The sequence below is a fragment of the Caloenas nicobarica genome, chromosome 17 (genome assembly GCF_036013445.1).
Source record: "Caloenas nicobarica isolate bCalNic1 chromosome 17, bCalNic1.hap1, whole genome shotgun sequence".
NCBI lineage: Eukaryota > Metazoa > Chordata > Aves > Columbiformes > Columbidae > Caloenas > Caloenas nicobarica.
Window position 1 is genome coordinate 13,034,017 of NC_088261.1, and position 14,288 is coordinate 13,048,304.

The 14,288-nt window shown below is 51.8% G+C and overlaps 1 protein-coding gene across 1 annotated transcript; it reads left to right on the plus strand.

Moving 5' to 3' along the window:
• The first annotated feature begins 11,893 nt into the window (after positions 1-11,893).
• Positions 11,894-13,485, plus strand: LOC135995537 (olfactory receptor 14A16-like). Its single transcript, XM_065646914.1, has 2 exons — positions 11,894-11,955; positions 12,531-13,485. Exons 1-2 carry the CDS (start codon positions 11,894-11,896, stop codon positions 13,483-13,485), a joined length of 1,017 nt encoding a protein of 338 aa, XP_065502986.1.
• The last annotated feature ends 803 nt before the right edge of the window (positions 13,486-14,288 follow it).

A 14,288-nucleotide genomic window follows, 5' to 3' on the forward strand; every position in this document is an offset into this window, starting at 1 on the left:
GACCGTGAGAGGAAAATAGTCTGTTGAAATGGAAAAGACAAACAAGAATAGCTGTGCAACACATCCTGTGTAAGAGATGGCCCTGGTGTCCCACAGAGAGTTGGCCATGGACTTGGGGACAGTGATGGAGATGGAGCCCAGGTCGAGGAGGGCGAGGTTGAGCAGGAAGAAGTACATGGGGGTGTGGAGGTGCTGGTCACAGGCTATGGTGGTGATGATGAGGCCGTTGCCCAGGAGGGCAGCTAGGTAGATGCCCAGGAAGAGCCAGAAGTGCAAGAGCTGCAGCTCCCGTGTGTCTGTGAACGCCAGGAGGAGGAACTGGGTGATGGAGCTGCTGTTAGACGTTTCCTGGCTCTGGGCATGGACACTGTCAGAGGAGGGAATGAAAGCAACACGTTAGGGGAGACTTCTCTGAGCAAAATCAAAGCCATTTCTCACACACCCTCCCCTGCTCCACACCCCTTGTCCTTTTCCGGACCTTCCTTCAGCTCCGTGGCTGAGCCCTGGGTGGTGCTGGCTGGAGGTGCCGTGAGGAGCAGGGCCTGTGCCCGCTGGCTGCCCAGGAGTCAGCCCTGCTCTGCAGCAGGGGTCATGGGAACGGGGGGCAGGGGCAGTCCTGGGGTTCAAAGTTGTCATCTGAAACTGCTGCTGGTGAGAAGAGCCTGTCAGCATCTGCACTATCCCGAGAATGAAACAGGACAGTAAAATGAAATTTGAAATGTTTGAGTTTTTTACAGCTTCACAGAATCACAGAATGTTAGGGATTGGAAGAGACGTCGAAAGATCATCTAGTCCAATCCTGCAACTCCCCTGGAGAGTGTTCTTGGGTGTCATAAACCCTCAGCATTTCTACTGCACTCAGGGAGCACAGAGCGAGTCCTGCAAGGCAAGAGAATGCCTGTGGGTCAGTGCAGAGTGAGGGCAGCTGCTCTGTCCCTCTGTCTTGCTCCCAGCTGCCCTGGGCTGGCACCTTTCTGACATGGAGGCTGATCACACTGCCTTGTTACCCTGAAAAGCCACCAGGCACTGCTGAGAGCAGAGGTTTGCAGGTTGGAAAAAAGGACAGGTCAGCCTAAGGCTGATGGGTTCAGCAGATGTGATGCTGCTGCTGTCCATGGGCACAGGAGTGGCTGAAGGGATGTTCCGAGGCTTCTGGCAGATGTGCTGATCACTCAGAGTTGCAGTTCAGGAGTCCCAGTGACTTGTTAAAACTTGAGACCTCCTTCTGCATTTATCCTTTCCTACACCCCTCTCCCCCCACCCAGTCTTGGAATAGGAAATGGAAAGCACAGACTCAGGAAAGCTCCTTCTCTTTAGAGTAATATAGATCTTCTCCTTGAAACCTCCAATTGGAAGTAGTCTGCAGTGAGCTGGAGCTGTGAGCAGCCTTTACCCATGGAGAACACAGCAGCAGAAGGACCCTGCCCTGCCGGGGGTCGCTCCTTCCCCCCACAGCTTCTCTCCTCAGTGTTGTTGGGATCTCCCCGGGCAGGCTGAGCGCTGACCCTGGCACGTGGCAGAGACCCTGCCCCGGCACAGCCCTGGGGTGCAGGGACCCTGCTCTGCAGGACAGCCCTGGGCACCCCTGCCTGCAGATTTGCATTTACATCCCACAGCCATCCTTGGGAGAAAGCAGCATTCATGTCTTGTCACTCTGACAGTGCAGAAGGCAATCCCTGCTCTGCAGCACATCCTCCTACTCTGATCAGAGAATATCTGAGAGTTGTACTTACATCTCTTGCAGGCTCTGCAATGTGAGAGCTTTCTGAGATCCTACCAAGATTTGCAGATGCATGCCCTGCAGCCACAGGCTTAATATCTGTGAAGATTTTTCTCCAAGTGAGCTCTCATCTGTCCTCCCACTCCAGACTGTGTTTCCCCTCTCTGTGCCTGGCTCCTCTCCCCTCAGTGCTGCAGGCAGAGCCCTCAGCCCTGCTGCGCTTTGCAGAGGAGCTGCTCCTGGGCAGAGCTGTCTCTCTGCAGCGCTGCCACTTGCCATGAGCTCCCTCTGTCCCAGGAGCCCAGCCCAGCTCAGCAGCACAGGAGCAGCCCATGATGTCCCTTTCTCTGGCCCCTCTGGGCTCCCTCACAGTGTCCCTGAGGCTCCAGGGGCACGTTCTTGGAGACAATCCCAAGTAATCTGTGATCTTGATCCTCTCTTGTCTGCAGAGACACTTCTTTCCAGCATTGTGTTCTTTGTATTAAAAAATAAATTGGTATGAGAATCATGTTATCTTGTCCCAGGCAGAGCTGACGCAAGCGGGGACACAGGCCCGGTTAAGTTCAGCCCTGCTGGAAGATCACTGGGCCTGCTGAGCTTCCCTGTATTTCAAGGCTTCAGGCAGGTGCAGCCTCCTGCTCTTTCTCACAACAAAGCAGGAATCTCACACATAGTGATAAGGTGCCTAGAGTTTCTCACAGGGCTATGTTATCTAACACAGACATTCTACTCATCAAGCACACAAGGTCAGTAAACCAATTAGCGTGATGTATGTGCTTTTTCTACAGACAGGCGCAAGTCACTTGAGCGTATTTACATTTAACTAACCTCCTCGCCAAATCTTCCGCTACATTCCCATACACATGGGCTCTTGGACACTCGGTACCAGGTTTCCTTGGGGCAGGTCAGAGCTGGGCTGGTGCCACAGCTGGGGTGGTTCAGCCCAGATGGGAGGCAATGTCCTCAGCCAGGGACCTGACTGGCTGAGCTGGAGCTGTCAGTGTTGCAGACAGAGCTGTGACACGGATGGAATAAACTGCCAAGGCAGGGTGGCAGAAGTTAGTTCATCTGGTCTTGAAGGACAGCAGCCTCCAAGAACAGCCTGGAGGCCAGACCTGTAAGGCAATTCAAGGGCCTCATGATGAGCTCTTACTACTTCAGGAACAGTTAAAGGAGAAACAAAGATAATGTGTGGCCATTGATTAATTTAACCAGGGAAAGAATTGGCAGTCTCTGTGTCCCTTGTCCTCCGTCTTCACCAGCAAGGTCTCCCAGGGATCTGTGACTGGACGCAGAACAACCAGCAGTGGATGGGGATCAAGTCAGGGGTCACTGGAACTAACGCAATCCTTTCCAGTCTATGGGACAGGAGGGGCAGCATCCCAGGAGCTGAGACAGCAGGACCATGTCACAGTGAGGTCACTCTCCACCTTCTTGGAAAGCTCATGGAGACTGGGGGGACTCCCTGACCACAGGCAGCTCTCACACATTGTCTGCACTTCTCAAAAATGGCCAATGTGTGAGCAGGGGAACTAAGGGCTGTGCCCCAGAACATGTCCACTGGGACCCCATTTCTGGGTGTCTGGAAGAGAAGGTGACGGGGTTTACCCAGGGCGGGTTTTGTCTGTCCATCCTCTTTGCTTTCTGTGAGGAAAGGACAGGGTTGCAGGACGTGGGGAGAGCAGTGGTGGTCTGTTACCTGGCAGTCAGCAAGGCATTCAGCATCATCCCCCACAATATCCTTGTGTCCAAGGAAGGATATTATGGTCTGTGTCAGTGTGCAAGTAGATGGGTAAAAAACAATCTGGATGGTTGGGCTTGGAAAGGTGCTATAGAAAGGGAGAAACTTCCCAATCCTGAGGACAGTCAAGCACTGGAAGCTGTTTCCCAGGAGTGCACATCCACTTTACCCCAGAAAGTGTCCAAGATGTGTTTGGATAAAGCCCTGAGTAATCTGGTCTGACCCTGCTTTGAGCAGGAGGTTGGTCAAGAAACCTCTCGAGGTCTCATCCAGCCTGAATGAGGCTGTCCTTTCGTCCCCTTCATGTATTCAGTTGAGGTAGAGCTCTCAGGATCTCTCTGACTAGAGGAATAATTCACATGAGGTCCAGGGCTGCTTTACAAGTGCCCCCAAACAGTCCTGACCACATCTTGTGCATCCCTTTTCATTTGCCCCAACCCAGCATCTTCTTTTTTGCTATGTCCTCATGCTCACCTTGTTGATCCTTTCAGAGCAGGTTGCTCAACAGGTGTCATCATCCATGTACAGAGTCTGCACATCAACGAAGCAGCAAAGCCATCGTTACAGAAATGGAGACGAGGCTCTTGACCAGCTCCTTGCACCCAGGAATCGGCACCTCTTGTCTGCTGAGATTCCTGGGAACACCTGAACTTTAAGTGCAGAGCATGTGAGTCCTCATTGGGTATCCTGGCTTGTCTCCTGACCCCTGTGGTGCTTCGGGCTGTAAAGAGAATCAAAACCAGCCATTTGACTGGGGTAGTTTCATTTGACATGTGTCACGCAGGGAAGATAAAGGGAGCTCAGATCTCCAGTTTCTGTTGCACTTTTGGGACTTCAGAGACTGGAAATGCAGGTGATGGTGAGTGTCAGTGGACACCACATAAACATTCTGGCTTCTTTTGTGCCTTTGCACTGATCTGGGATCTGTTCTTTGGCTTTCTTTTCCAAAAAAAGAAACAACTCCCCTATGCCACCTCCACCTCACAACAGAAAAAAAGGAGAAGAATTAGGAAAGGCAGGAGTGAGAGAAAATTACTAAGAACTTCATGCAAAAGGTGAACTACTGAGGTGTACAAGCTGTTTTGAGAAGCAAGAATGGGAATGAAATTAAAGAGCTTCAGCTCATGAACATCACTGAGAATAAGGAGTTATCTGTGACTGCTATTAGTGATAGTGCCATTATTCAAAAATATCCTTGAGAGCTTCTCTGTTCTCTGTTGGCTCCAAAGCTCAGCCTGCTCAGATTTTGAAAGGACGACTTCAGACCTCTGCCACCCAAAGCTCTATGACCTTCTCTCATGGAAGCTCTTGTACTCCAGGAAGGGGAAACTCCCAATGCAGGCACCAAACCAGTGCCCAACCTGCCTGGAGAGCCAGGACAGTTGTGCCACACAACAGCTGCCCTCGAGGGAAGCTGGAGGTGATGGGAATTGAAGTGGTTTCAGCTGCAATCATAGAATCATAGAATTATAGAATCATAAAATCATTTAGTTTGGAAAAGACACATAAGATCATCGAGTCCAACTGCATCTTCTAACATTGCCAAGTCCAACACTAAACCATATCCCTTAGCACCACATCTATATGTCTTTGAAATTCCTCCAGGGATGCAAGCCCAACTGCTGAGCTGGCAGGACACCATTGGCTGCAGTTAGACATAAGATACTTGTCATAACTGTGAGTTCAGACCTCAGCAGAATTTCTCATACCCCTCATTGAGGAGGGCAGGGTGTTGGGGAGATGTGAGCACGTTCCAGTTTCCCACATCCCAGGACAGAGCCCAAACGATCCTTCCCTTGACCTCTGACATCCCATTTCTTGAGATGCAAAGCTGGTGGGCCTTCTGTGGATAATCATGTTAAAACGCATCAATAATCCTTCAAGTGATCATGTAATTTCTCTAAGAGTGTCAGTAACAAAAAAAAAAAAAAATGAAAAGGTTAACCTGCCCAAATATAAATATCTGCAACATTTCAGTCTGCATGTGTGGTAGCCCCACTGGCAGTGCCCATCAAATAGGTATTTACACTATAAGGCTTGATACCCCATCCACAAGTACGTATCTAGGTGGATCAGATGACGGGTGGTCTGGCAAAAGTCACCCTGTTCCTCCCCAGGTGCCATGGACACTGCTCATGTGCCTCTCCAGAGAGTGGCAGAAGCTGGATCCCCTTCTCAGGACAGACTCCTTCCAGGAGAGACACAGACACGGGGGTAACTCATCAGGTCTTCATGGCATTTCATTCAGCATCAATTTTTATGTAATTGGTGATTTCCTGGGATTACCCTTTCTGCACAAATGATCATAAAAAGACAACCACTTACTAACACATGGTCATAAAGGGGCTGTTATGGACAAGAAAGCTCAGCATGGGCTCTGGAGAGAGCGAGGAAGTTTATAATAAGCACCAGGAAGAACCAAGAAGCTCAAGGCCTCTTCTGAGGAGCAGGAGACCCTGAGCAGCCATGACTGGCCATGTGTAGGTGTGGGAGAGGGTCAGGGCATGTCAGGGAGAAACAATGAGATGGCTGATGGCTTTAGTGAACCCTTACAGCCATGTCTGAGCCCCAAAATGGAAAGCAGTTGACGTGTGGAGGTGGAGGAGGAATAGGAGGAAGATTTTCCTGGGAATATGGAAGGAAGAAAGGCCTCTCTTGGGCTAATCGTGTATGGTAGTGACATTTCCATCTTGTGGGCATGGCTGTGCCTGGGAGATGGGGAATGGCTGCTGCTGGGGGTGGCTGTGCTCAGCCATGGCCCATGAGCTGACCCTGCTCTGCTCCTCTCTTACACTGCCCACACTTGGATGGTCCTCAGGAACCATCCATGAACCTGGTGGATGCTTGAACATCCTGGAGTGATGGGGTACAGCTACAAATAGAGGGTTCAAGCAAGTTTGGGGCTGCGACATTGAGGTGACTGGTGACCATGGCCAGGTGTATGAAAGAAGCTGGATGAGTTGCAAGGAACTCACAGGCATTTCCAACTCCACAGAAAACCAGAGCCTTGCAGTTAAAGCAACAGCACCTGACATAAAACCCACCCCCAAAACACAAAACACTGTCCACAGGCAAAGCCGTGAGAAACATTTGAGAAAAATTTGCAAGGTCCCAGGGGTCAGGGCTCAGCCATTCTGGGTATAAACAAGCATCAAGGGCTGACATGGCACCAGAGCCACCTCCACATTGCCCTCACCACCTGTAACCAGTGTCTCCAAGTCTTTGCTTCACCAGCCTCCAGGGACAGGGACCTCGACTGGTTGTTTCCTTCACAGCTGTGTCAGTGATGGCCCTTCGTGGGGTCCCAAACACCCTCAGAAACTTGGGGTTTGCTTCTGCCTTTCACTTCATTAGAGCTTTGTTCATTCTTTCAGTAGCTGCAGTTCAGCATCATGGCACCAGAGGGCTCATAACATCTAAAATGCCCTTTCATAGCAAGCCTCTGGGCATCATTTTCCAAAAGGCTTCAAGTCTGGTGTGGGTGATTAGAGAGATTTCAGGAACAGCCAAACAGAGAACATTTCCATAATAAATAGCCATAAACCAGTATTTCTTCTGCTTCCTTCCCTACTCACCCTTCCGTCCCTTTCCAGAACAGGTGGTATCAGCAGTCTCCTGTTCATATTGATCTGGAGCGTCTCCTGATGAAGATTGAAGATGTCAGAAAAGTGGGTGCCTGAATCACCTCGTGAGTGAGGAGACACGCAAGGACAGCTCAAGAGGAGTCACACTCCTCTGGACCAAGAAGTGGGTGTTCCTGGGAATCTCAGGTGCCACAGCACAGCGATACTTGTGTTCAGGGAGCTGGTGAAATGACCCATTTCCTTTTCTGTCATGGTGTCTGAGTTTGCTCAGGTAACCCCTGACTTGAGCCCCATCCACTCCTGGGTGTTCTCCAGACTCCTGCCTTCAGGAACAAAGCCCCAGCAGACCTTGCTGGTGAAGATGGAGGCAAAGAAGCTGTGAAGTACCTCAGTCCTGTCTGCTTCTACTCTTATAAAGTTCTGCAGCAGGTCCATGTTACCCTGGTTGATTATTTTACTGTAAGGAAGCAATGTCAGCTCATCTGGCTGCCCTCATCCTCCCCTGCAGGTTTCAAGTCCAGGGCAGCTGTGGCATCATCGCCACATCAATGGAAAACGTTTCTAAATTCCTCCTTTACAGCTCGACACGCTCCCACATTCTGTGTGTTGCCTTTTTCCCCTGGAGCTCTGTCAGTTCAGACGAGCAGCCTCACAAGATAAATGCCACTTCTCATGGGTACTCAGAGAGATCATTCCCGTTCTTAGAGCAGGCTGTCCTGTAAGGCCTGTCAGATTTCCTGAGGTCCTTCAGCCTTCAGAGCTGCTTCCCTGGCACGACCTCTATCAGCCCCCCCAGTCATGTCAAAGTCTTCTCCTCTGGAGCCCACCAGCCTGTGCTCTGCTGCTGGCCTTCCTCCCTCCCCTCTGGTGCCTGGGACCCCACTGTTTCCTGCTCACACCAGCCAAGGTGGACACTGATGTTCACATCCTCGACCAGCTCTGCCTTGTTTGCCAATTCCAGATCCAGGTGAGCATCACCCTTGTTGGCCCACCAGGCAGACATGTTAGGAACTTGGCCCAAGATCCTCTGGACTGTTGGCACCTGCCACTTTGCCTGGCCAGTGAATACCAGGGCAATTACAGTTCCCCATAGGAACCTGCTCATTGACTGGAGACTTCCTCTGGTTGCTGATAGAACATCTTTCCCATTTCTTCTTCATGGTCAAGGAGTTTGTAAAATCCAACACGTTGTCACCCTGTATTGGATTTGCATGGCCAAGTCTTGCAACTGGGCTGAGTGTGGCTGTGCTAGAGTTGTCACCTCTCTGAGAAAACAACAGGAGTTTGACCGATGTCAGACAGAGCTGATTTCAGCTGGCACCAAGATGGAGCCACACTTGCCAAATCTGAGACACTCAGTGATGTTGGCAGCACCTCTGTGATATTGTATTTGAGAAACGGTATAAAACACTGCACAACAGCAGGTGGGAGAGAGGAGGCAGGAAATGTGAGGGAAAAAACACTGCAGACACCAAGGTCGTACTCCATGGGACCCAAGTAGTACCCTCAGCAGGCCAAAGCCTGCTCTCCTGAAATCCTGCTCTTTGCCTTGTTATCATCTTCCAGGAGCCTCAACTCTCCTTTCTCATCCCTGACTGCTACATCCCTGACCAACTCTTTCTGGTTTGTAGGTGGGAAGTCCCACAGGGCACCTCACCTCACTGACTCCTCTGTTGTCTATGAAATCCAAACCCATCCTGGATGGCTGGTACCTTGCAAATATTGGGATATCTCAGGTCTGCTGTGAGGAAACGGCCCTGCAAACATGAGGCTACTTTCATCTATCTGAAGGGGGCCTCATCTAATTCCTCTTCCTCATCAGTGAGTCTGTAGCTGATGTCCACCCACCACAACATTGCCCATGTTGCTCTGCCCTCTCATGCTGACTCCTCAGCTCTGAGCTGATATTCTCTGTCCCCAGGCAGAACTCCACACATTCCTGCTGCTCCCTCACATAAAGGGCAACTTCCCCTCGGACTCCAGACCTCTGGCATTATGAGCACCAGACCCCCAAGATCCCACAGTTTCTCCACGAGGGACTATTTGTGGTGCCCTGAAACTCCTCATGCTGTTACCTTTGGAGAGACACCCTCACCAGGATAAGCCATCTGCATGCAAACATCAAGAGCTAACCACAAATGGATCTTCAGTTCAGGGAGAGTCCAGACCTTGAGAAACTTTGGGATTCCACCATCAGAAAGCTCTGAAGGAGCTTTATGGGGGCAGGAGAATAACCCCATCCATCAGGACAGAGCAGGACCTGACACGCTGAGCAGTGACCCTGAGGAGAAGGGCCTGGGCACTACAAGGGCCGCCACACAAGCCCGTGCTGCACGCTCACCGTGAACAAGGCAGCTACACACGGGGCTGCATGAGGAGGAGCGTGGGGACCCAGACACCTGGAGTTCTCATCCCATTCGGTTCAGCACTGGTGTGACCCCACACACACGGGTGTGTGCCAGTGTGCGGCTTCCCAGTTTGGAGAGCTAGGGAGGAACTGGAGAGTGTAGGGCTCTGCCAAGGCAGGGTTCAGGACCTTGTGCACATGGTGTGGGATGCTGAGGGACCTGGGCTGCTTTGGCCCAGCAGCGCTGGGGAGGCTGCAGCAGTGTAGGAGGAGCCTGAGAGTGCTTGAAGGATGGTTTCAGAGATGGTGGAGATTTTCTTCATAGTGGGAAAGAGCATGAGAAAGAAATAATGCCACAAAGTGCAACTGGGTAGGTTCCAGCTGGACATGAAGAGAAAGGAATGTGACTGGAAGGGCAGTGCTGTGGTGGAGCGGGTCACCCAGAGGGAGTCTGCATCAGCCCAAGGCTTTGTGCTTCAAGGAACAGCTGGGGAGGATGGAGAGATATCAGCAAAGGAAGGAAGATGCTCAGACAAGAGCAAGGTGGGGCAGCAGGGGGGTGATGCAGGTGATGCCACACCATAATACAGGCTGTCGTGGAGATGATCAATGGATGTAAAGAGGCTGAAAGCCCCCAACAGACATGAGCTCCTTCTCCCCTTAGCTATGGCTGTTGTGTCCACCTCTGATGCCTGTGAGGAGACACCTTGTCCTTACAGCACAGGGGCCTCATGGCCTCCTTGTCCCCAGCCAGGAACCCGGGAGGTGTGGGACCATAGTCCTGCCCTTGGCCTTGCACAGCCCACATCACACTGTCCCAGGAACAGCCCTGGACAACGTGGGAGGAACAGGATCTGCCTTCCCAGGGCTGGGGATCAGGGCTTGGCCCTTTGATTAGTTAAAACACATCCAGGTTTCCTGATCATCAGAGAGACCTTCCCCATGCTTTTCCTGCCCTGTCATCTCTGCCTCCAGTTTCCTTCTCTAACCAGAACCTGGGGATGGTTCCTCAGTAGTGTTCCTCAGTGGGACTCGTTGACATTAGAGGAAACTTTGGAGTTTGAATCTGACTTGGACTTCTTGAGAGTTTTCTTAAATTTCCTCTCAGGTCTGAGGTTCATGGACTCAGCGCCACAGCCACCAGAGGGGTCACTAAAGCGCCTTGGGCTGCTCCTTTGCTGCTGAGCTGGGCTGGGCTCCTGGGACAGAGGGAGCTCATGGCAAGCGGCAGCGCTGCAGAGAGACAGCTCTGCCCAGGAGCAGCTCCTCTGCAAAGCGCAGCAGGGCTGAGGGCTCTGCCTGGGGATCTCAGGGAGACGGGCAAGGCAGAGAGAGATTAAAGGTGGTCAGGACTGGGAGGATGACTGAGAGCTCACTGGAGGAGAAATCTTTGCAGCCCTTGCCATGGTAAGTCTCTGGGTGCAGGGCAATGCAGCTGTAGCTCCTGGAGACGTCTCCTAAAGTTAGCACAGGCACAATTTGTGGGATCTGTAAGAAGGGGCCTCTTGTTCAAGCAATGTTGAACAGCTGTGAGAACTCAGGGGTGCCCAGGGCTGTCCTGCACAGCAGGGTCCCTTCACCCCAGGGCTGTGCCGGGGCAGGGGCTCTGCTGCCTGCCAGGGTCAGCACTCAGCCTGCCCAGGGAGATCCCCACGGTGCTGTGGGAGGAAGGAGTAACCCCTATGAGGGCAGGAAGGGAGCTTGTGCTGTGGAGAGGGAGCTGTGTGGGTCAGGGCTGCTCACAGCTCCAGATCACCCCCAGGACTTTTTCCAAGTAGATGCTTCAAGGAGAAGATCAATGCAAGGATTACCAGACAGGTAAGAATCCTTCCTGAGCCTTTCTTTTCAGTTTCCTATCCCAAGGTTTGAGAGGAGCAGAAAAGGATAAAATGAAAATGAGCCCTCATTCTCAAAGAAGTCAGTGAGAGTCCTGAATGGCAACTTTGAGCGATGAGTACATCTGCCAGAAGGCTCATAACATCCCTTCACCACTCCTCTGGCTGTGGGCAGCACCTGCATCACCTTTGCTGGACCCCTCAGCTTTAGTCTGATTTGTCTTGTTTTCCAAGCTGCAAACAGGAAGATGCCCCCAGGCAGTGCCCTGCAACAGGCAGGGGATCTGTAGAGCCAGGGTGAGGGCACAGAGGGTGGGATGGAGTATGTGAGCACTGACAGGGAAAAGACATGACACATGGCAAGACCTCCCAGGCGGAGAATCTCTAGGTAGCAGGGAAATGATCAGAAATGAGAGGAAACTAAACCCGGAATTGTTATAGGAGGCAAAACACAGAAAACTCCCTGTGATCCCCCACAGTGCAGATCCAAGCTGTGACCTTCCCTCTCGGATGCAAACCTGTCGTGCAGCTTCCTTGTGTTATCTGAAAGTACCATGGAGAAACACAGAGATGCTGTGACAGAGAAAATGCTGTTGGGTTTGTGAAATGAGCTGTGTGTGTCCTGGGCTAAATGTGGGGAGCTGAGACCTTAGGAAAGGGTGAGACATGTCATGGTCCGAGGTGGATCGCTCTGCTCACAGATCCTCAAAGCCTGGTGGCTTTTCAGGGTAACATGGCAGTGTGATCAGCCTCCATCTCAGAAAGGTGCCAGCCCAGGGCAGCTGGGAGCAAGACAGAGGGACAGACCAGCTCCCCTCACTCTGCACTAAGCCACAGGCCTCCTCTTGCCTCACAGGACTTCCTCTGCTCTCCCTGAGTGCAGCAGAAATGCTGAGGGTTTCGAACATCCAAGAACACTCTGCAGTGTGGGCGTAGGTGTAAAAAAACCTGGAACTCTTAAACTGCCTTTAGTATATCTGTTTCTTATCACTGGGAGTGCAGCTGCTGACAGGCCCTTCTGCATTAGCAGTGGTTTCATGTGACATAGTTGAAACTGGGACGGGTCCCCCTATTCCCATGAACCCACTTCTGCAGTGTTGGGTTGACCTATGAACACCTCTTGGGCAGAGGCCCTGCTCTTCATTGCATCAAATGGGGTTCATACCGCAAAGCTGAAGGAATACCTCCTGGTAAAAAGAATAATCTCTCTGTGTGTTACAAGAGGAGGGTCTCTGGGAAATGGCTTTCATTTTGCTCAGAGAAGCCTCCACTAACTTGTCACCTTCATTCCGTCTTGTGACAGTGCCTATGCCCAGAAGCAGCAAATGTCCAACAGCAGCTCCATCACCCAGTTCCTCCTCCTGGCGTTCACAGACACACGGGAGCTGCAGCTCTTGCACTTCTGGCTCTTCCTGGGCATCTACCTGGCTGCCCTCCTGGGCAACGGCCTCATCATCACCACCATAGCCTGTGACCAGCACCTCCACACCCCCATGTACTTCTTCCTGCTCAACCTCGCCCTCCTCGACCTGGGCTCCATCTCCACCACTGTCCCCAAATCCATGGCCAGTTCTCTGCAGGACAGCAGGGACATCTCCTATATGGGATGTGCTGCGCAGGTTTTTTTCTTTTCCTTCTTTATCACAGCGGAGTATTCCCTCCTCACCATCATGTCCTACGACCGCTACGTTGCCATCTGCAAACCCCTGCACTACGGGACCTTCCTGGGCAGCAGAGCTTGTGTCCACATGGCAGCAGCTGCCTGGGCCACTGGGTTTCTCACTTCTCTGATGCACACGGGCAATACATTTTCACTGCCACTGTGCAAGGGCAATGCCCTGGACCAGTTCTTCTGTGAAATCCCCCAGATCCTCAAGCTCTCCTGCTCACAATCCTACCTCAGGGAACTTGGGCTTCTTGCACTTAGAATATTAGTAGTATTTATGTGTTTTGTTTTCATCGTGCTGTCTTATGTGCAGATCTTCAGGGCCGTGCTGAGGATCCCCTCTGAGCAGGGACGGCACAAAGCCTTTTCCACGTGCCTTCCTCACCTGGCCGTGGTCTCCCTGTTTGTCAGCACTGGTGCATTTGCCTACCTGAAGCCCGCCTCCATCTCCTCCCCTTCACTGGATCTGGTGGTGTCTGTTCTGTACTCTTTGGTGCCTCCAGCAGTGAACCCCCTCATCTACAGCATGAGGAACCAGGAGCTCAAGGGTGCTGTGTGGAAACAGATGACTGGATTTCTTCTGAAGCTATAAAGTGTCTCTGTCTTCTTCTACATAAGAGTTATAGTCTAACTCATTGAAGGTTCATCCTGTCTGCAGTATTTTTTTTCTCTAGTTGTATTTATTGTGATAATGTTGTAATTCCCTTTGCAATTCACTGCCTGCTTTTCCTTTCTCACTGAGTGGCTGTGTCAATGCGGAATGGTGCTCTCTGTGTATAAGCAAAATAAAGAGCCCTTCAGCAAATACTTTTCTGCTGACATCCTAACTCCAAGACCTTTTTGGAGCTGCGGGGATAGTTCCTGTGTGCATGGGAGGAGGGGAAAAGAGTCCAGCCTGGCAGCACTGCCAGGGAGCAGCAGCGCTTGGCCTTCCAGAGCTGTTCTCGTTCCACTCCCACACTCTCCTTCTCATCCCTTGTGTTGGTGCAAGGCCTGAGTGCTCTGGCAGCCTGGTCACCGTCCTGCTGTGTGTGAGTCCTGTGAGCGCAGGCAGGGACAGGCAATGGGCACTTGTGGGACAGAGCTGGCCTCAGAGCAGCCTTTCCAGATGGTAAGGTGATCTCCTCAGGGCAGGGCCTGAAGGTTTATGTCTTCCTACAAAGTTTCTCTCAAGAACATTCCCATTACAGTGGCTGACAGATTGAAAAAGCTAAAAACTGTAGCCCTGCAGGGCTGGGCACACAGCAGTGTCCTCTCACAGCCAGGCCTCCTGCCAGAGACCTGCAGGACCAGCAGAGCAGGGTCTGGGCTGTGCCCCTGTGCACTGGACCCCCAATGCAATCTGCCCCAATCATCATGGACCAATCCCTCACAAAATCCATCTCCAGCACTGGC